General features: G+C 62.4%; 1 protein-coding gene across 1 annotated transcript in view; it reads right to left on the bottom strand.

The window, feature by feature from the left end:
- The window catches only part of DOT1L (DOT1 like histone lysine methyltransferase), a 46,271-nt gene that overhangs the window by 9,078 nt on the left and 15,565 nt on the right, over positions 1-21,628 (bottom strand). The window contains exons 8-22 of the mRNA XM_023538107.1: positions 13,761-13,816; positions 11,144-11,223; positions 9,433-9,501; positions 8,686-8,792; positions 8,151-8,192; positions 7,074-7,184; positions 6,622-6,853; positions 6,155-6,268; positions 5,280-5,371; positions 4,784-4,885; positions 4,400-4,537; positions 3,483-3,608; positions 1,821-2,305; positions 1,503-1,638; positions 919-1,065 (exon numbers count right to left, since the gene is read on the bottom strand). Of these exons, the coding sequence (XP_023393875.1) occupies positions 919-1,065; positions 1,503-1,638; positions 1,821-2,305; positions 3,483-3,608; positions 4,400-4,537; positions 4,784-4,885; positions 5,280-5,371; positions 6,155-6,268; positions 6,622-6,853; positions 7,074-7,184; positions 8,151-8,192; positions 8,686-8,792; positions 9,433-9,501; positions 11,144-11,223; positions 13,761-13,816 (2,037 nt within the window). The remainder of the gene's footprint in view (positions 1-918; positions 1,066-1,502; positions 1,639-1,820; positions 2,306-3,482; positions 3,609-4,399; positions 4,538-4,783; positions 4,886-5,279; positions 5,372-6,154; positions 6,269-6,621; positions 6,854-7,073; positions 7,185-8,150; positions 8,193-8,685; positions 8,793-9,432; positions 9,502-11,143; positions 11,224-13,760; positions 13,817-21,628) is intronic.

The following is a 21,628-nucleotide window of genomic DNA, read 5'->3' as shown; positions in this document are numbered from 1 at the left end:
ATGTCGGACCTGGGTCCTAAAGGCTGGCTCTGGCTAATGGGCACAGACTGGGGATGAAGGCGACAGGGAGAGCGGGGGGTCTGCAGTCGTGACTCCTATGTGGAACGTGGTGAGAACTCCGTCCACACCCCACCTTTATACATGTTCACAGCAGCCGAAGTGTGGGGACAAGAAACGTTCACTGACACATAACATACACACTCCGTGTCCACCCACAAGGGGCAGTGTCACTTGACCATGAAAGCGGGGAGGTGCTGACACGCACCACGACGTGGACGGACCCGGGACACACACAACACTCAGTGAGATGCTAAACACAAAGCCACACGGTGTGACTCCACTGATGTGACGTGTCCAGAACAGGAATGTCCATGGGGACAGGAAGAGAGTGAGCGGGTGTCAGGGGCTGGGGAGGGGGTGGGGAGTGACAGGGCTTCCTTTTGGGGTGATGGAAGGCTCTGAACTGGACGGGGAGGGTGCATGACCCCATGAACGTGCTGAACGCCACCGACTGCATGCTTTAGATGACAGCTCATGTGCAAATCACATCTCAACAGAGAAGCTCCATCGCACGAGTGTCAGTTCCTGTGAGTCCACACGCGTGAGGCGGGAGGAGGCACGTGTGGGCTGCAGGAAGGGGACAGGGCTTCCGGCTTCTGCCAAACCCAGCAGCTCAACCCCCTTCCCAACTGCAACACCGCCACTGACAAAGATCCGACAGAGAAGCAGGGCGTTTCTGAGATTAAATCTGCGTTTTGGACCTTCTACTTTTTTGGGCACCGTGACGTATTCACAATTCAACAGCACGCAGCTTAACAAAAAGGGGCACACCCAGACGGAAAGCCCTTCTGCCTGCATCGGCACTCTGGGACCAGCAGTGTCCCGGAGCTGGGCCTGGCCCCCAAGGCGCCCACTCACCACCTTCTCGGCGCGGCTGGGCAGCACCACGCTGGCCAGAGGGATGCTGACGGGCAGCTTGCTGGGCTGCACAGTGCTGAGCGGGATGCTGACGGGTAGGCTGGTGATGGCCTCCCCGCTGCTGGCGTGGCCGCGTTCCTTCAGACCCTGCGGACAGAGCGGACTCCCCTGTTCCTGCTACCCGCGCACGCCCAGCCGCGAGCACCACCCAAAGGGCACAGCGACCATCCAGCCACGGACGAGGGCCCACTGCAGTGGACGGAAACCTCACCCCCGGAACCCCCCCGACCGCTCGTCCTCGTGCTCTGACCTGCCGTTGCCCAGACCTGCTGCCACACGCAGACAGAGCCGTCCTCCCCTACCGTCCACACAGGCAATGCCTGCCTAACTGGGCCATGCTACAAAGCCAGGCGACGGTGGGTGGGGACCTGAGGAGCCCCGAGCCCTCCACCAGCCTCCCCTGGACACCCTCTCCCAGCAGACCCGCCCCAGGTGGCCGCTGAGTGACGGCTGAGTGCTCAGCCCGGGTGCAGGCGAGGAGGCCCGGCCCCGCCCCACGGGCCTCTCCCGGCAGCCGCCCACACCTTCTCGCTGCCCTTCTCTCCGGTCATCTGCAAGGCCACGGGGGACGAGGGCCGTGGCTCCTGAGGGCTCAGCTTGATGCCGTTAGCCAGGCCTGGACTGTGGTATGGAAGGCCGTTCTCCTTGACGTGCTCAGCTCTGGAACGAGAGGCGTCCCTTGGTCACTCTCTGGGGCGCCCCCACGGCCATGGCTTTGCATTCAGAGCTGGTGGCCTGGGCCAGCAGTCCCCTGAATACCTTCTACGCGGAGGTGCACCCGCTCCCCAGACTCCACGACGGCGAAGGGCCCTGTGGGCAGGCCCACCGGCCTGTGCACTCACCGTGGGTGCAGCTCACTGGTGGCCGCCTTGCTGCCGGCGGCGTGGTCCTGGCTCAGGTGCCGCCTCAGCACGAGCTTGGCTGGTGAGAGCCGAGTGTAGTCAGGTGAGGCCAGGCCCGACAGCTTGTCGAGCCGGGGCCGGCTGCCGTGGCTGGGGGTGCAGGGCACGACTTCCTGGTCCAGCACGGAGGCCAGGTCCTGGGGCGTGTTCTGCTTGGATGGTGGCCGGCTCAGTGTGCCGCACAGCTCGTAGCCGGCTGCATGGCCGTTCACGGAGAGCTCGGGGCTCAGGCTGCTGAACGGGGGTAGTGAAAACTTGGAGCAGTCCAGCTCCAGGTGCAGCCGACTGGGCTCCACCTCCAGCTCTCGGCCCAGGCCACCCTTCCCACGCAGGTGCATGGCCACGGCCTCGTCAGGCGGCACGCAGGACTTGAGCTGCAGGAGCTCCTGCTGCCGCTGGCTCTTCTCCAGCTCCACGATGCTGATCTGGAAGACAGAGGGTGTCAGGCCCGCACACACCCGCCATGGGCCCCGGCCCAGCAGCCCAGCAGCCCAGCAGCCCAGCAGAGGGGACCAGCCCAGGAGAGCAGGGAGCACCCCCAACCACAGCGGCCGCAGAGACGCGGACCGGCTGCGTGTGACCGGGAGGCCGGGGCAGCCAACCGCCCACACCCAGTCGGGGTGCTCTGGGAAGCGGGCAGACAGCACGTGTGTCCAGGCAGCTCTGCAGATGCACATCCGCTGACACTAAACAGTGCCTCCCGGGAAGCAAGGGGCAGAGGACGCAGAGTTTCCGCGAGTGTAAAACGGGAAAAACCCTGAAATGGCATTTCTGTCCAGGAACCAGGACGTGGGCGTTATTTCCTTTCGGCTCACGCGCTCTGGGTGTTCTCCGCACGAGAACACGCACCGTTTCTCTGTTATACTAGAGCTAAAACCCAAATACGGTCCCTGGTGGAGACTGCTCTTGTAGGCGCATGCGTGGAAACGTGGCTGAGCTTTGGTGACAGCAGCAAAGCTCTGTCTGTGACATGACTGCTGGCTCAGGGGGTGTGAGACACCTGGGTCACACATCACTAGGCCCTCACAGCTCACGGGTCTGCAAACAAACTCACTGCAGTGTTACTGTTAAAGACCTACTGGAAAGGACCCCGAGGTGGGCAGCTCTGCGTGCCCTGGAGCAGGGTGGGGAGGCACCGGGCAGGCTGCAGCCTGTGCTCCTGGAGCTGTCGCCACTGCTGGTGCTATGCCTCATGTGCCTCTTTCCTTTCCTGCCACTTCAAAGTCCCCTCCTCAGAACTCGGCCTTGGACTACACGCCGTGGCCTCCCACCTTCTCTAGCCACCCTCCGTGAAGGAGCTGCTGTCAGGAAAGTACAGGCCTCTCTGTGCCGGTGTCAGACGCGCCACCAGGGGGCGCTCCGCACCCTGCGGCTGCGCCATGCCCTGGGTGCCCCATCCCCACTCATCCCCACTCGCCCTGCTCTGCGCCCCCTCCAGGGCTGACTACTGCACAGGAAGCGGGCTGCTGTGACACCCGGAACTGGCACTGTCCTCAGGGGAAGGGTGGCTTCAGTGGGTCTGCTGATGGCGCGGACCATGTTCTGACAACAGGGTCGAAGTCCGAATGCCAATGCCCCCACCCAGCCCGGCCCAGCCCATACCTGCAGCTCCAGGCAGCGCCTCTGCTTCTCCGAGATCTGGCTCTTCAGGGCCTGCTTCTCCTTCAGCAGCTTCTCCAGGGACAGTGTGGGCCAGTCCAGCCTCAGCTCCTCACAGCGAGCCTTCAGCTATGGGGACGGGCAAGCAAAGCCGTGAGCCTCAGCATGTGGGTGGCTGTGGGGAGGATGAGACAGCCAGGCTGCCTGGCAGGGGGTCTCCTTCCTCTCCCACCCCCACAGCCCCTGACACTGGGCTCTGGGAGGAGGCTAGGTGGGCCGCTAGGCAGGTATCCCCAAGAGCCGGTCCCTCTCTCCCTCCCGCTTCTGGAGGACCAGATTGTGGAGGTGGCCCGAGAAGACCAAGGTTCCTGTAGGACATGCCCACAGGAGCACGGTGAGGGTCCCACTGGATGGAGGAGTACAGCCCGTTAGGAGATCCCTGCACATCCAGTGATGGGTGCCCGGGGAATCCCGGGAGAGAGGTCACACGGGCCTGCACCCTGGCCCTGGGGACTCGTTAAGGAGCCCAGCATCAGGGGACGAAGGACCAGAAAAATCCGGGCCCCTCAAAAAGCCCGTCTAGTGAAATCGTCAGTGTTTGCGACGCCCGGACAGAAACCCAAGGAGCCACCTGCAGGCCCCAGGCCCTGCTTGTGCTCACCACTCTGAGAGCGAAGGACGACGGGAGCTCTCTGAGAACGGGACAGAGCGGGGAGCCAGGACCGCCCTACACGCACTATAGGGAAACTTGTGCTCGGGAGGATGCACTGGGCCTTGCAGCCACCCTTGGGTCATCATCTCTCTGTCCCAGGACGCTAGCTTCCCAGCCTGTCAACCAATGGACACCTGGCTCTCCCTCAGTCTGGGGCCCACGGCGCCCGCTGGCCGTGGGATGCGCTGGAGGCACCGCCCGTGCGTACCAGCTGCAGGCTCTGGCCCCTCAGCGCCCGGTTGTCCGTCTCCAGCTGCTCCGTCTGCTCCCGCAGCTGCTGATTGTGGGCGGAGATCTCCTTCTGAGCCTGGATCAGGTCGTCGTAGGTCAGAGCCTTCACTCCCAGCTGTAGACACATGACGCCAAGAGGGGCTCACTGCCAGCCAGACATGGCCGCCAGCGCCATGTCGGGCACAGACAGGACGGAGGCAGCTACGGGCCTCCAGAGAGGGGAGCCAGGAGTGGCTCCAGGGCCCAGCTTCTAGGCCCCCGAAAAGAAAACGGTTTACTTGGATCTGGGTGGCCTCGGCTGCACCCCAGCCCCGCCCACCCCCAGCCTGCACGCGGTTGCTTCGGCCTCGGGCAGCCCTACCTCGTCCAGCTTCTGCTGGAACAGCCTCTTGATCTCTTCCTTCTGGGCCTGGCAGTGGCCGAACAGCTGCTGGGCGGCACCCAGCAAGCGGGCATTCTTCTCCTGTAGGGGAAGAAGAGCTGGTAAGTGGAGACCGTCCCTGCCCAGGCCCTCCCTCTGAGAGTCTCAGCCTATGTCACTGATGAAGAGCGCGGCCCCACCACGAGGAGGGGAGCCACATATCCCCGCACTCAGACGTGGCAACTGCAGACTGGCCGGCTCTCCGAGGCTGCCATCAGAGGGCAGCACCGGCCTCTCTAACTTAGAGCATCAGAGCCTCATGCTTCCCACCTTTGGAAAAGCCGCAGATGAGGGTGTGGCTGGGCGCACCCAAACTCCAAGTGTCACCAGAGACCTACTGGTTCTGGCGGCAGCTGTCCCTAAACATGTGGGCGGGCCCTCTGGGACAGGAGCGGGGTATGATGCAGGTGGGCACACGGAATTGGCTGCCCCTCACCTTCTCCTGGTCCAGCAGCTGCTGCAGGCCGGCCTTGTACTGGGGGGTCTTCGTGTATGCCAGGAACTGCAGATACTGAATCCTGAAGGACTCTGAGGAAGATGGGGGGCAAGGTCTCAGTGCCGATGCCACGGGCCGCAGCTGGAAGACGGGTGTAGCTCGAATTTCCCTAGGAGCTCCCCTGGCCCCATCATCGGATGCTGCTGAAACTGCCTGTCACTGTGTGGCACTTTCACTCCCAATGCTGCCTTGGTGTCCCCCCGGAGCCCCTCAGTGCCAAGATGCTCCTGTGAACCCGTTGCAGTTCCTGCCACTGCCACCCATGTTCCTTTCCCCCCCAAGAGGTTTCTGTGACCCGATCTGCCAGTTTTTCCCAGTATACACACACTGTTGATGCTGGGCTGCAGGAAAGCGACAGCTTTAAGAAGATGCACAGTACCCACTTGAGTCCCGCAAGGTGGCAGGTGCTCAGCTCTCACAAGACCCTTGCTCCCCTGTGGCCTGGCCATCCCAGACTGACTCTGCCCCACACTGAGGATCCTGGGCAGGTCACCTCCATGGGCTGTCCAGGGCACTGCAGGGGCCTGAGCAGCCTCCCTGCCCCCCACACGCTGTAGAAGCACCCCACTATGAAGACCGCCGATGTCCCCAGACACTGCCCAGTGTTCCCTGGTGCACAGAACCTCGACCTCCGACAACTGCCTGGGCCCACATCAATCCATGTGGCAGGACTGACCCTGGGCCCTCGCGATGCCAGTGTGGTCGGCTGGCAATGTGGGTATCACGGGGGCTTGCCAAAACCTCACCCCCATCCCAGCCACCACGTCGGACCTGCCATGGAGCTGTGGAGCCGCGCGCGCCCCACGCCTGCTCACCTAGCAGCTTCTGCAGTGCAGGGGGGGTGGGTGCCAACAGCAGCTGGTCGGGAGGGTGCCGCTGCACGCTGGGAGGTAGCTGATGAAATGGGCTGTGAGGTGACTTGTACGCATCTGCGGGAGGCAGCGGCAGTCCCGTGTCAATGCATACATCAAGGACTGACCGCGCCCCCCAGAGCACCCCGCCTGCTCTGTGCAACTTCTCCCCGCTTTCAAAGGTGAGACTCAACGCAGCTCCTGGGCCCCAGCACGACCAGACACCGCAGCTCGACAGTTCTAAAAGCCGAGGTGAACGCCCTCGTGACCTAAAAGTCCCGCGAGCAATATCATTTCTGCCAGGCTGCTGGCGTCATTGGAGCCCAGGGCACTGTGGGGGCGGAGCGAGGCCCTGGCGAGCCCCAGACAGGGACTCTAGGAAGGCCATGGCCCAGGGAACGACTCAGGGCCTGGCGGGAGGCGTCCCTCACCCTGCGGCGAGGCCGCGGCCTGGGACACGGTCTGGGCGTGCAGCAGGTCCAGTGCAGTTGGGCTCTTCCTGGGCTTACGCTCGGGGTTCGCAGTGCTCATCTTCTTGGGGCGCCCGCGCTTCCGGCCAGCCAGCTTCCGCCCCTTCTTGTTCAGCTTCTTTTTCCGTGCCTTGGAGGGAGACGGCTTCTTGATGGTAGCCGTCCCTGTTTTTTCTTCCTCAGCACCAGAATCCTAGCGGACGGGGTGTCCAGGGAGCAAAACCGCTGTTATTAACAAGCCCGACACCCCAGGAGACCCCACACCCCAGGGGCCCCTCCTTTTGACCTCCAGCCTGGCAGTCAGGGCTGCCCGACACATGCGCTGCCCAGCACCGCCTCCCTCTGTGGCGTGAGCAGGCGACCAGGGACCATGCCCGCCGGCGGCTGTGCAGGGCCAGGGTGTGGGCACTCACCACGGGGGTGTCCGCGGTCACGGCCACCTTGCTCTCAGGCACTTTCGTGGGCGTGGTCGTGTTGCTCTTGTTTTCTCGTTGCTGCCGGCGCCGAGCTGCCTCTTGTTCCTCCTGGAAAGCAAGTGTGGGACGTGTCCCCCAGTGCCAGCGCGTCCTCTGAAGGCTGGCATTGTTGGGGCCCCTCCCACCCTGTTCACGTCAACTCCTCTGCCCCCTGTACAGGCTAAGAAACTGAGGCATGGAGAAGCCCGTGAGCTGCCCCTGAGCAGTGGGTGTGTGTACACTGCATGCGAGCAGGCCCCCCCCCCCAAATCTCCGGTCGGAAACACGCATGGGGAGAGAAAGAATCAAAGCCTGAAGGCCCCGGGCAGCGGTGAAGCAGCCGCCTGAAAGACCCCCAGGGGAATGGGGCAGCCACAGCGAGTTCCACTCGCGCCTGGAGCACATGCTCTGAGGGCTGCTGCAAGGCCGTGGGGCGACAGCAGCTCAGCCTATTCTCTGTGCTCAGGTGCGGCCAGGACCACGTGACCATCCGCAGGTGCGGCCAGGACCACGTGACCATCCGCTACCCCAAGTACAGCACAGGAACACGCGAGCTTCTTTCTGCTCAGATGCTCATTTGCATCTCCAAAAAGACAAACATTTAGACAGACGTCCTCTGATATCTGGGGAAGGTGGTTTCCAGGACTGGGCACTGTGGGGACCCTGGGACCAGCAGCAGAGCACATCAGAACCTAGGCTGGCACCCCTCAAGCCAGGGCACCTGCCTAGATGAGGCTGCCACACCTGAAGAGGACCAGCAGCTCTGGCACCACAGCCCCTGGGGGCTCGGTCTCAGACATGGGGGCTGCGGGCACCGAGTGGCTCCCTTGTCCTGTACTTAGCACGACGCTCCGACTTACCTGACGTCGCTCCAAGGCTGCAAACACACAGCCCAGCTCCCGAAGGCTGTTCACAGTCGGTGAGGCAGGGCCCAGACCCCGTCCCTCAAACTGGCGCTGCCACCCGCCACCCAGAGCTCCACCGAGCGGCGCCCCCGTGAGTCACATTCAGTGAAAACACAAATCACACACTTACCCTGAGTTTTGGATTTTTCAGACTAGAAAAATAGTTTTCAAGCTAAAAAGAGAAAAGAAAAAAAACACCTCATGAGAAGTCTGTCCCAAACCTTGAGCAGGCAAGAGCGGTGGCAAGCCCGGCCGGGGCCGCGACCAGGCCTCCTGAAAGGGATGCGCCTCCACCCAGATACCACTCAGGCTGGCCGCAGGCCCGCCCTCGGGGGCCGTGCACCCCACAGGGCCTCTCACATGGGGTGTGCCTGGGACAGAGCCGGGCTGGCTCAGGGGCTACATGCACACTAGAGACCTATGACACAGGCTGAGTCTGTCATTGTCACATCACTCAGACGACATCCGCCCTCATAAAGACCAGGAGCAGAAAAGGCAGACATAGGGCCCCCCAGACACTCCTGCTGTGGGACAGCGCTGTTGCGTTGGAGGGCGGGGGTGGGACACTCACTACAGTGGGGTCAATGGTGCGCATAGTAGGACACGAGGGACGTCACTACGGCGGGGTCGATGGTGCGCGCAGTGGGACATGGGGAGACACTCACTATAGTGCGGTCGATGGTATGCAGGTAGTAGGACACCGGCTTCCCCGTCCATGACACCGAGCCCTTCAGAGGAGAGAGCTCCACAACGCGCATGATGGTGCCGATGTCTGCAAGGGGAGCAGTCAGGGCTGGGTGCCTGCGTTGCACGGGGTCACCTTGCCCGCCAGCACAGTGCTGCCTGGACGTCCGCACGCTGCAGGTCATGGGGCGCACGCATACAAGACGGCCCCCGCTAACCCAGGCGCTTGTCCAGGCAGAGTGGCGGTGAGCTGCCTGATGGGCGCTCAGGAGCCCTCAGAAAGCACGTGGCTGCTAGAACACCCCTCACACGAGAAACTGTGACCCAAGGCCGAGTGCCACAGAGCACTGTGGCCCTTCCCCACGAGGCCAGGGGTCAGGTTCCGCCTGGAATGGAGCCCACCACACACAGCCACATTCACCCATCAGGCCGACTGGGTGAGAACGCCAAGCACCCCCCAAGTCCTCAACTTCTCGTCAAACCTGGGGTCTCAACTCAGGTGTTTCTGTCCCCAGGGATACTGGGTGCTGTCTGGGGATATCTGTGGTTGTCACACTGGGGGTGCCCCTGGCATCGAGTGGGTGGGGGCCAGGGATGCTGCTCAACCCCCAACAGAGCCCAGGACAGTCCCCCAGAGAGTGACCCGGCCCTGATGTCGGCAGCGCCCAGGGGACACCCAGCTGCAACACGTCAGCGCTGAAAATCACACGCACAGAAGAACTTCTTACCACTCAAGTTTCTACTGTTTATTCTGAAGTTCAGAGGTGCAAAGGGCTTCGAGGACACGATTCTGCCACCTGAAACATGAGAACCGGTCACTGCTGTTCCTGGGGGAAGCAGAGGTACCCTGCCACCGATAGGAAATGCCGGGAGGCCGGGCTGCGAGGGACCCACGGCACGTGGCGTGCTGACAGCAGAGGGCCGCGGTTCTGTCCGTTCCCTCCAGCAACAGAAAGCTGGAGGCCACTCGAGCCTGTCCTATGGCTTGCTCTCCCACGGAAACGCGCCCCCGGCAACCCCACCATCCCCTATCCGACACCGAGTCTGACGGGCACCAGCTGGCCCCACACCCGCCAGGCGGACATGGGCTAACTGTGGGTCGAGGGAGGACCCGTGCACAGACGCGCCCCTGACGCCCACGTTAGTCCTCGGAGGACAGGAGCCCGGACGCCTGCGCTGGGACGCTACGTGAGCACCACACCGCTCCACGGGCGCCGAAGGACGCTCCCAGGCCCCCCGTCAGCGCCTCTCTCGGCAGTGAGAAAAAAAGCCGAGTGCAAAAGTCAAACGAAGAAACGCCACGTCTAGAACAGGAGGATGAACCCACTGGGGGCACACACGCACGCACACGCACGCGCCCCACAACACTCAGACGGGCACCCCGTCCCCAGCCTGTTTCTGAGCATCACCCCCATTAGGGGAGAGGGTGAGTCCCAGGTGCAGGGTCAGGTGGCAGCCTGCCATGCCAGGCAGTGAGCGGGAGCTGACACAGGGCGCTGGGACCCAGGGGACATCTGAGAGAGTGGGACGTGGTCAAACGCACCCCAGGGGCCTGAGACCACTCTCATCAGGAACCTGCCAGCCACAATGCCCGCAGGACAATGGTGCATGAGGGAACTTCTGAGGGCACGTCACTGCAGGACAGCAGGTCGCTGGTGACTGGAAGGCTTGGCAGGCAGGCCTGACCCCAAGCTAGCCCACATGTGATAACCGGGCACTCAAGCCTGCAGGAAATGAGACTGAGAGGGTCAAGGTCAAAGTCATCACGGAGGGTGAGTCTGGAACGGGCAACAGGATGATGAGCCTGGACACCCCACGGCATCGTCAAAAAGATGGATGGAGGGACCATTCTCAAGTTATATCCCACGGTGGCCCGGAACCACGCATAACTGCTGACTGGGCAGTCAGGAGAAACTGCCAGAAGAGGCCCAGGACCGCCGGGAGGGCTCTGGGCAGGGCAGGACCTGGCCACGCGGTGGCGGCTCCAAACGAGGAAGACCCGGCCTGGACGCCCCAGGCGGGGGCTGACAGGTCAACAGGGACCAGTCAGGCCTGAGTTCCAGGGACACGCCACAGCCCTGGAGTGTGAACTGGGCATTCTCGAACCAAGCAGCCATCCGCTGTCCCCGGAAGCTCACGTCTAACCAGACAGCCTGGGTCTTTCTTGCCGACTTGGCCACCCACCCCCAGTCTCGCAAGCCACCGAGCACTGGGAGTACAGTCACTCCACTCCACATTGAGATGGAGGCGCCTGGCCACCCAGGTGACACGGAGAACCAGTCAGGGCGTGCCTGCTGCCCAAGGCCTTTCATGGGGCCTGAAGTGGACGGATGCGGAAGCTCAGGACAAGTCCAGCATGTGTGGTCAGCCCTAAATCTAGCCAGACCGAGTGGGCATGTGGCGGCCGTGACAGGACGGGGTTCAGGGGAAGTACGTTACCTTCCTTCATGTTTGCAAATCGCTCCTTCAGCTGGTGATCCACCTCAGGACCAAAGGCAAAGTTATTCACAAATATAACACTGCAAAACAATGTTCCAGTTGAGTAAAATGAAGGTTCCATTTCCACATGTGCACAGAGCACCAGTGCATACGACGCCTACCACCTCCGAGGCCAGCTCTGCAGCCCGCTGGGCCCCGGGCTCTGCCCGCACCACCTCCGCCCGGCCTGGGGACGGCTCCAGGGCCCACAGAGTGGGACAGCTGCCCCGATTTGTTGCTACTGTACAACTCAGAGTTTCCCGTGACCAGCAGACTGTTGGAAAAGCCAAGGAGGACGTGTGCAGGCCAAGGTGGTCCCAGGTCAACCTGCACTGGCTGGGCGGTGGTCCCCACTTGCCTCTCCGACATTTCTGGGCTAGAATGCAGGAGAACAACTGTCACCCGGGGACGGCGGAGCGAGAGCGAGTAGACACCCAGGCAGGAAGGCAACACTACCGAGTCAAGCTGCGTCTGAACGTGGCTGTGACTAGAAGCAAAGGTCTTTCGATGGGGGTGGCTCGGCCTGCTTCGTGCTCAGACGTTGTCTTGTACTGGGCAAGCGGGCGACCTAGCAGCCTCAGTCTGCAGACGCCTGCTGGGGCGGTGGGCGGGCTGCCCCCAAGCCAGAGCGCTGAGGTGCCACACCCACCCCGTCGCCTTGCCAGCGGGCCCCAGCCTGCTCACGGGGCTCTGAATGGCTAACTTCCAGGGACATCGTGCAGCCGACCCACAAGCGGGACAGATCCACAAGCGGGACAGACACGTCCATCTAGTCGCGTGGCCCTGCTCTGCACTGTAAGCGCCTGCATGTTAAAGCTGTGCCGCAGTGAACACTGGGCCGTGGATGGCAGAAACGCAGACAGCGGTCACTTCCTCTTGTGTACGTGACAGGCAACAGAGAAGCCGTCATCCTCACGCGCCTTGTTCTAAACCTCGACAGCTTTAAAGTCAAGGAAGCCGAACGCTTCACAGCAAGCCTGGGAAGGGACAGCAGCGGAGGAGCGGGCCAGAGTGGCGGGAAGGACCCCGAGGGGTGAACACAGCAGCGTGCTCTCCGGGGGCCGCCGCGTGTGAGCAGAGACCACAGCGGGGCAGCCTGGGGGCCATGGACACAGCCCGATGAGGACCGGAGAGCCCAGCAGGGCCGAGCCCCGCAGGAGAGCACACGGGGGGCCGCAGACGCCAGAGCCTCGAGACGACCCAGGCGGGAGCGGGCAGTGCCACAAGGGCCCTGGGACTGCTGACTGGCGGGCCCCTGAGACTCAGAAGCCGGGAAGCTGCCTGAGGCGGGCGTCGCCCCAGAAAGTGGGGATGGTGGGAGTGGACGCCCTCGACAGGAAGCGGAGACCGGGGGACACTGGCAGAGGCTGGCCTTCAGGCCTCGCCGCGGGGCCGTCCCCAGCTAGGTGCACTGCACTCTCACGGGGGCTCTTGGGGACCCAGCCAGTGGGACACCATGGCCTGGGCGACACTGGTCAGCACTCGGTGAGTATCCAGCTCGGCCACCACAGCGGCCAGAGCCCCAGACAATACTTGATCAGGGCATCCATGGGGTCAGCATGGTTCTCTCAAGACGAGAAGGACCTGGCCCATGGGGACAGGAGGCTCACAGAAGAGCAAGAAAGAGGATACCTCTGAGAGACAGTGAGACCTAGCCACTACCTGCCCAGAGAATCATCTGTGCGGACATAGGGTGACTTCACCCAGTGTGTCCAGAGGAGGGGGCTTTGGGGGACAAGGCAGCAAGCCACATTGGAAGCCCGGGAGCGGCCCAGCGAGGCCGGACAGCCGCTCCCCAGGGGGAGCGCCACAAAGCTTGCGACGTGGCCTCGTACAGTTGCCCAGGTCCAGGCTGCTCCAGCAGATCGGCACGAGACCCTCATGCACGAACCTTCTCTCCTCCTGCCCCATCAGAGCTGCAGCCAAGCCGCGCTGGATGCCAGGTGCCGGAATGGCAATCCAGCCTCCCGCCCCTGAGGCCCGGCCCCAGGCCAGTGGAACGGCAAAGGGAAGATGACAGGACAGAGGACAGGGAAGGACCACACGCACAGCTTCGGGAGCTGGTGGACGTAGAGATCACAGGTCAGGACCTTGGGGTGGGGCCTGCTGGAGCAGGGAGGGCTCTGCGATGGCCTTCTGTCCAAGGACATGTGCGCGGACCTGCCAGGAGGCGCAGGGCGTGTGGTTTCCTGCACTGTGCTCAAGCCAAGGGGACTGCAGAGACGGGACCACAGCAAGACCCCTGACACGCCAGGCAGAGCGGCTGGCTGCAGACACAGTGAGCGCGGAGCTCAGGGCTGAGACCACTGGGCGGCCCTCTGTCTGGGTGTGAGGGCGGGGAAGGGCCGGCCCTTCCTGACAAGCCTGGCCACTGAGCACCTGCCCCGCGACAATCCTGAGTGACCCTTGGTGGGAGACGAGGGGGCCCAATTGGGGGCAGAAGGGAAGCCCCGACTGCCTCCGCCATCCAGCTCTGCCTCACAGGCAAGCAGTGGTGCCCAGCACGCGGGCCCTCAGCAGCAGGACTGCCCTAGAGGCCCGCCTGACCAGGCCCAGCACCGTCCTGCGGCCCCCATACCTCGTGTTGGCGATCCGCTCTCTCCACTCCTCCGAGAGGAAGTCGCCTCTTTCCAGCTGGAAGGAAAACACAGGGACAAGCGCTTGTCACGCGTCTCACTCGGCCCCGCGCCCCTACCCAATGAGGAACGGATGAGATGAACTCTGTCACTGAAGTGCGCAGGACAGGAAGGAAGACGGAGGCGCGTGTACCGGTGGCTCTGCTGGGGTGGGGACAGTCAGGAAAGGATAGGGTGAGACTGCAGAGCGTTGTGCGGGTCAGCACACGCCACCCAGGTGCGGCGGGGCCTAGGGCACAGGGCAACAAGTACGCCAGAGAACGTGCTGGAAAGCCACGATGCCATGTCCACACAGGGCCAGCAGGGGGCGACCCGGACACACAGCCAGCAGAGCCAGCGGCGTTCTGCTCAGAGGCGGGTTGACGGGGGGGCTAGACAGACCCGCGTGGCTGCCGACAGGAAGATGCCTGCATGCCGACTGGGCACCATGCCACCGCCGCACACGGTGAACATGAGGCTTCTTTCTCAGACACGGGAACGCACCTGTGCAGTGGCTCTGACCTGCTTTGCCTAAGGATGTGGCCGCCTGCACCTTCAGTACCTGGTCTCGGCGCTATTTTTCTTAGCAGACTGATGTCATTTTGTCTCAAGGTCAAAGGGCGTCCATGGGAACGGCTCTCCCCAGCCTAACTGTCCTGAGCTGAGACACTGAGCGCACTGAGGAATCCAGCTTTGAAAGCCTGTCACCACTCTAAAGGCTGTCATCACTCGTCGGTGTCCACCCAAGGGAGCTGAAAACGTGCGTCAACACAAAACCCAGCCTTGGACCCCACAGCGGCAGGATTCTCAATAGTCCAGATGTGGGAACAACCCAAATGCAGATGATGGACACACACAACGTGCCATCCATACGGGGGAGTGTCACTTGGCCATGAGAAGGGGGGAGGCACTGACACTCGCTATAGTGTAGATGGACCTCGAACGCACGATGCTCAGTGAGAGACGCCGAACACAGGCCACACGGTGTGTGACTCCACTGATGTGAGTGAGCAGAAAAGGCACGTCCCCAGGGACAGGAAGGGGTGAGTGGGTGTCGAGGGCTGGGGTGACTACTACTGGGTCTCATCTGTACCCCTACTGGTGCCGTGAGATGACCAGGAGCCTGATGGGTACTGTGCCTCTCTCAGAACGGGAAGATCCCAAGCAGAGATGGTCCTGTGGGACGCAGAGATGGTCCTGTGGGACACAGTGCCCGGGGCAGGAGCGGCTGCAAACTCTGTGTCCCCCTGCCTTGCACACAGGGAACCCACCTGGGCGCCCCATGACGTGAGATGATAGGACGGTACAGGACATGAGGGGAGTCGGCCTGCTCTAAATTGCTTGGGGGGGCCTGCCCATACCCCAGCGGTCCGTCTGTCGCCACCTGAGGAGCCTTCTCAATCTGCCGTTGCTCCCCGTGGTCAGGCCTTGGGGAAGTGACTCAAGTCCCAGGTCCTTGCCGGCACTGTGAGATGACACTCCCACAGTGGCCTAAATCCATCCTCAGAAGGCCGGCTGGCAAAGCTGGCCCCCCACAGCAGCTGGAATGGGGCTCCGGGAACTCCCGTCAACAGGCCCCCTCAACAGGTCCCCGGCCCTAAATGCTCTGCAAACAGGCAGGTCACACTGAGCACTGCTATCCCCTGGGGTCTGGGGCCTTGGAAGAGCCGGGCAGAGGCGCCCACGTGACTGGTCCCCAGTGGGACCCCTGGTGCTGGGTCTCCGTGAGGCCCCTGGGGACCGCACCTCACAGTGTGTAACGTCTTGTCTGGGGGGAACGAAACGCGTCTCGGTGACCCCACCGGGAGAAGACTCTGAGAGCTGTGCCTGGGCCCCTGGCGCACCCCCCGCCCTTGGCTCATCTCACTCTGTCCGGTGTCCACAGTGACCATAGCCATGGGGGCCGCTGCTACTGAGTCCTGGGGTCCCCTCCGCGAAGCCGCACATGGGCAGTCCTGGGGACCTATGTGGGTGACTTCATATTTGGGGCTTGGAGACGTCCACAGCCCGCCTCCGCCTGCCCAAGCACCATCGTCGGCTCCAGGCCATGCCCATGCAAGAACAGGGCCTGGCCAAGGCGGCTGTGTCGACAGTGGCCAGAAAGATGTGCATAGTCCCTCTTCCTGTCCCCCCAGGACCCCGTGACTGCTCCTCCTGCCTCTCGCACCATGGAGCAGCGCCTCTGGGGAAGGGCAGATGGGGGAGCCCCAGCACGCACATCACCCTTCCCATGGGGAGCCCACGGGCAGGTCCAGGGTCTGACTTGGGCGGGGCAGGCGTGTCCCCGACCCAGAGCTCTTGGGGGCCACCACCCACCTGCATGCGACATGCGTGCTCTCGCATCCAGGAAAGAGCACGGCCTGCGTGGGCCATCCACTCCTGCGGGAGGCCGAGGCCGGCCCCACTCAAAGCAGGTGGGCAAGGGCCACTGATAGGGGCCCCCAGGCTGCCGTCTTGCCAACCTGCCTGGGGCAGCCACAGGCCACAGACGCCACTGGGCAGGACGGCCTGACCCCAGGGACCCCCGCGGCAGCCCAGGGTGAAGGGCGCCCACGCGTCTGGACTGCACGCGGCCCCGCCGGCTTCCTGAGAGGAAGGGCCAGCATCCCAGCGTCGGCCAGGCCCACGCGGGCTCTGCACCCGGGGGTCGGCCTGTTAGCAGACCAGGCTATCCTAACGTGGAGCCTGTGTTAGGGGAGATCCCAAGACACTTAGCCTGAAGGCCGCAGGCAGGTCCACGGCGTCTGGTCACCCTCCCCACGTGGCAAGTCCATGGGGCCACAGATGCCCGAGGCACCACACTCTGGACACATGAAACCTGCTGTGTGCCAGGCCTATGACCAGCAGCCAAGGGCTCCACCGCGAGGGGACAGCCGAGGTGCTGTGGGGACTCCAGAGGCCTGGATGTCAGCTGGGGCGGGGAGCTGGATGGAGTGTCTCCTGGGCAGAGGGGTCCCTTAAGGCGTGGGAAAGGCCAAATCGAAGGAGGAGACGGGGCTCCACTGGGCAGAGACGTGGGAGGCCGGAGGGGCCTGGCACTGCGGGGCGGAAGGGCAGGGACGCGGCAGGGGCAGAGATGACCATGCCTGGCTGGGTGGTGTCTCCGCCCGCGAGAAGCAGGATAGGAGGCGGCGGCCACGGGGGATCCTGAGCCACAAGAAGCAGGCTCTGGGGCCTGAGAAGCACGCCGGGCCAGGCTATTTTTAGGTTCCTGTTGGCCGGTTCTCCGGGTCCTTGAGTAACAGGAGGCGGGGCTCCGCCTGCCAACCAGGCGCCTAGCCAAAGCCACAGAGAGCTGCTCCCAAGGCCCCGGCGCTGGCGGGCAGGCAGACTCACGGCCCCTCCAGGAGCAGGGCTGCTGCGTCAGACAGGATGAGCTCCGGACACAGGTGCGAGAACGCCAGCGGCACGGACTGCTCGTGCCGGGCCGGCTTGTTCCAGACCCCCGCCAGGGCCGAGACCCAGTGTCCTTTCGGCCAAATCCTGCTCCCCAGCACTCCACAGGGGCCACGCAGGGCTAATGAGCACCCGAAACCCCACGAGACCCACAGAATAGAGTAGTTTCCACGAGGGGAGCCCTCCTATGTGCCCGCTGATGCAGCACCCAGTTCAGACGCGGCACTGACCCCCAAACACCCACTGAGCTGGTGCTGCCACCCAGTGGTGACAGGAGGAAGAAGGAGAAAGGACGCCCAGGGCCAAGGCGGAGGCCCCATAGACCCTGCCAACCGCAGTCCGCACACAGCGCTGGAGGCTGCGTGGGCTCGCTCACCGGAGCAGAAGGTAGTTCTTGAACTTAAAAACCTGTGCTTTAGGAAGGCGTGAAGTCTGAGGAAATGGTCGGCCATCTGGGCACTGTCAGCCAGTGGACACAGCGACCGGGAGGGAAGCAGCTTCCTGGGAACGGAAGCCGGACTCACTGCCCGGTCAGCTTCCAGGACAAATGCCAGAGAACTTAAGATGTGGGAGGAACAGGAGAGGTTGAGCCACAAGAAGCAGGCTCTGGGGCCTGAGAAGCACGCCGGGCCAGGCTATTTTTAGGTTCCTGTTGGCCGGTTCTCCGGGTCCTTGAGTAACAGGAGGCGGGGCTCCGCCTGCCAACCAGGCGCCTAGCCAAAGCCACAGAGAGCTGCTCCCAAGGCCCCGGCGCTCGGCGGGCAGGCAGACTCACGGCCCCTCCAGGAGCAGGGCTGCTGCGTCAGACAGGATGAGCTCCGGACACAGGTGCGAGAACGCCAGCGGCACGGACTGCTCGTGCGGTGGCCGGCTTGTTCCAGACCCCCGCCAGGGCCGAGACCCAGTGTCCTTTCGGCCAAATCCTGCTCCCCAGCACTCCACAGGGGCCACGCAGGGCTAATGAGCACCCGAAACCCCACGAGACCCACAGAATAGGGTAGTTTCCACGAGGGGAGCCCTCCTATGTGCCCGCTGACGCAGCACCCAGTTCAGACGCGGCACGGACCCCCCAAACACCCACTGAGCTGGTGCTGCCACCCAGTGGTGACAGGAGGAAGAAGGAGAAAGGACGCCCAGGGCCAAGGCGGAGGCCCCACAGGCCCCTGCCAACCACAGTCCGCACACAGCGCTGGAGGCTGCGTGGGCTCGCTCACCGGAGCAGAAGGTAGTTCTTGAACTTAAAAACCTGTGCTTTAGGAAGGCGTGAAGTCTGAGGAAATGGTCGGCCATCTGGGCACTGTCAGCCAGTGGACACAGCGACCGGGAGGGAAGCAGCTTCCTGGGAACGGAAGCCGGACTCACTGCCCGGTCAGCTTCCAGGACAAATGCCAGAGAACTTAAGATGTGGGAGGAACAGGAGAGGTCACCCTTCACTGAAGGGAGAACATTCCAGAAGACATTCCACCAAGACAAGGGGAAGGGGAGTGGGCCTGCGCCCTGAGCATGGAGGACCGGGTCGGGAGGAGCCGGGGGACGGGGGCACGTCCACACCCCGCATGAGGCCGGCATCACCCGGCACCAGAACCGGACATGCAAGAGAGGGAGGCTACAGACTGGGACCCCGCACAGACACAGATGCAAAGGCCCTCAACAAAATAGGAACGAACCGGAAACCCAGCGACGTGTAAGGACACACGTCATGAGCCAGAGGGACTCACTCTGGGGAGCTCAACGTGCATCACTCCATCACGTCAACAGGCCACAAAGGGACACCCACGTGCTCTTTTGTTAAACGCAGAAAAGGCGTTTAACAAAATCTCACAGCCCTTCACGGTAACGATTCTTAGCAAAATAAGATTAAAGGGGAGAACTCATCAACTTGGGGAAGAACATCCATAAAACACCTACAGCAAGCGGCACGCTCCGCAGTGAGAAACGGGAAGCTTCCCACTCACACGAGAAACCAGGCACAGCAGCCTCTCTCCCCACTGCTGTTCAACACCATACTGCAAATCCTGGCACACGCAATAAGGCAAGAAAAGAAAATAACAAGTCGACAGGTCAGAAAGAAAACGGTAAAACCAGCTTTGTAGATGACACAGCTAACTATGTAAAACACCTCGAAGAATCAACAAAAAAAGTGGAACTAACGCATAACTACGGCAAGGATACGAAACACAAAAACAATGTCGTATGCTAACATGCAAAATGTATATTAACAAGCAAAGATCAATCGCTTTCCTAGAAACCAGCGACAGACAAGCAGAATTTGAAATCAATAAAACGATACCACTTTTAATGGCATTAACAAAAAAATACTTCGGTATAAATCTAACAAGACACATACAGGATCGACATAAGAAAAACTACAAAACTCCGACGAAAGAAGTCGCAGAACTAGGTGAATGTAGAGAGACCCCTCGTCCGTGGACAGAAAGATTCAACACCGTCAGGATGTCGCTTCTTCCCGACTCGACCTTCAGATCCAGTAAGACCGCAGTCAGACCCCAGCGAGTTACTTTATGATGTGAACACACGGATCCTCAAGTTTACATGGAGGCCAAAGGCCCAGAACGAGCAACACAGCACTGAAGTTTAAGCACAAGTTTGACACCTGACACTGCCCAGCTGCAAGCCACAGCCACCCGACAGCATGCTGGTGAGAGCAGACACATGCAGCGAGGGGCCAACAGGGGCCAGAAACACCCACGCAGATGTGGCCAACCCATCTCTGATGAAGGGGGCGAGGTTTTTGCCACAAATGCTGCTGGAGCAACGTGACCTCCACGTACAGAGAAATGAATCAAGACACAGACCTTAGCCTCTTCGCAAAATTAAACCAGCACACGTAAATGTGGACACGACACTATGAAACGCCCACAGGACACTGAGAGAGTCGCCCCAGGTGACCTCAGGTTTGGCAATGACTTAAACGCACCGCCGGAAGCCCGACCGTGGAGAGAAGAGCCCGAGGTGGCCCGAGGACGGGAGGTCCCCCTCACCCCGCACACCCCTAGTCAGTCCCCGGCCTGCAACTCTGTGATCTAGTCCATTCCCTGACACCATCAAGAATGGTGGCTCCAGCTCGACTACCACCACCCCATAGGATGACCTGTCACAGGCTGGTGACCACAGGGACAGAGAGGCTTGACCAGCCAGGAAAGATTTTCGGGAGGGAGCAGGCACAGGACCAGCTGGTGGAACCAGGTGGAATCTGAGGGTCTGGGCCTCAAACAGTGGGCCTGTGGCAGGCAATGACCCCAGGTGAGAAGGATGCGTCGCTTTTAGACCCCCGCCAGCTGGGAGGAGACTGCACAGCAGCTGCGTGTCCACAGGCGACAGGAAAAACCCTGGCAGAGAGTCGCAGGCAGTCTGGCGTGTGGGAACACGTCTCGGGACACAGATGTCGCCCTAGGCAGGAGGGGCAGTGAGAGACCAGCGCCCGAGGCCGGGCTGAGTGGCGAAGACTGTGGGGCACAGGCGCTGCCCAGCCCAGCCGCACATGGAATGGGGCCGGTGGCTGGTCCCATGCTGCTGGGAAGCAGCAAGAGAAGGATGCCACTGGCCGGCCAGCGGACAGGGAGCGGCCGTCTCCTCCACAGCCTGCCACCCAGCGCACCAGCTACAGCTGCACTGCACGTATGACTCCAAAAGAGAACCTGCTGCCAAAAAAGGCCCAAGAGCTCCTGACAGCTGTCAGATGCCTGGGGACCCAGGACGGGCGAGCAGGCAACCTGGGGCAGCCGAGAGCTGAGAAGGACAGGCGCCACGGTGGCCGCCTGTTCTGAGAGCGTGGAGCAGGAGCTAGGCCCCCAAGCGGCCCAAGAGAGCGGGACAAGTGCAACCAAGCAAGGGTGGAAAAGAGATGGAAGCGGGGACTTCCGGTGAGGCCGGCTGCCCCACCCAAGGGCCCGGAGTGAGCTTCTTCCCAAGACACTGTATAGCCGGCTCAGCCCAGGCCCGGTGGGGATGAGCCGGGGTCCCAAGGGAGGAGAGGGACGGCGGGTCCGGGGGAAGGGAGCACAGGCACCCGTTAGCCGCGGGGCACGGAGCGATGGCACTCACTGTGTATTCTGCATGCTTTTTTCCGTACCATTTCATCCACTTCCTGAACTCGCGGTCCATGGTCTGCAAGGGGCAGAATCGGACAGCCGGTAAGAAGTGAGGCGGCGGAGGCCACTCCACGCACTCTGGTGGCCACCTGCGGCTCCCCTCTGCCCCCCGCCCCGTACAACCCTGTGAGCACCCACCCCGGGAGGATTCTGGAGCCCCAGGGAGCACACTGTGGGGCCGACAACGGTTCCGACTTCCAGGAAACCGAGGCCACCAGGATATGACCCATAAACAATATGCTCCAAGGAGACAAGACGCTGCTCAGATGCATCCACTGCCCAGATCCTGCTTACCCTCAACCCAAGTAGGCACTGGCAGGACA

This window comes from Pteropus vampyrus, unplaced genomic scaffold (assembly GCF_000151845.1).
Source record: "Pteropus vampyrus isolate Shadow unplaced genomic scaffold, Pvam_2.0 Scaffold212, whole genome shotgun sequence".
Classification (NCBI taxonomy): domain Eukaryota; kingdom Metazoa; phylum Chordata; class Mammalia; order Chiroptera; family Pteropodidae; genus Pteropus; species Pteropus vampyrus.
Note: the sequence above shows the minus strand (reverse complement) of the source record. Positions and strands in the feature narration are given on the sequence as shown.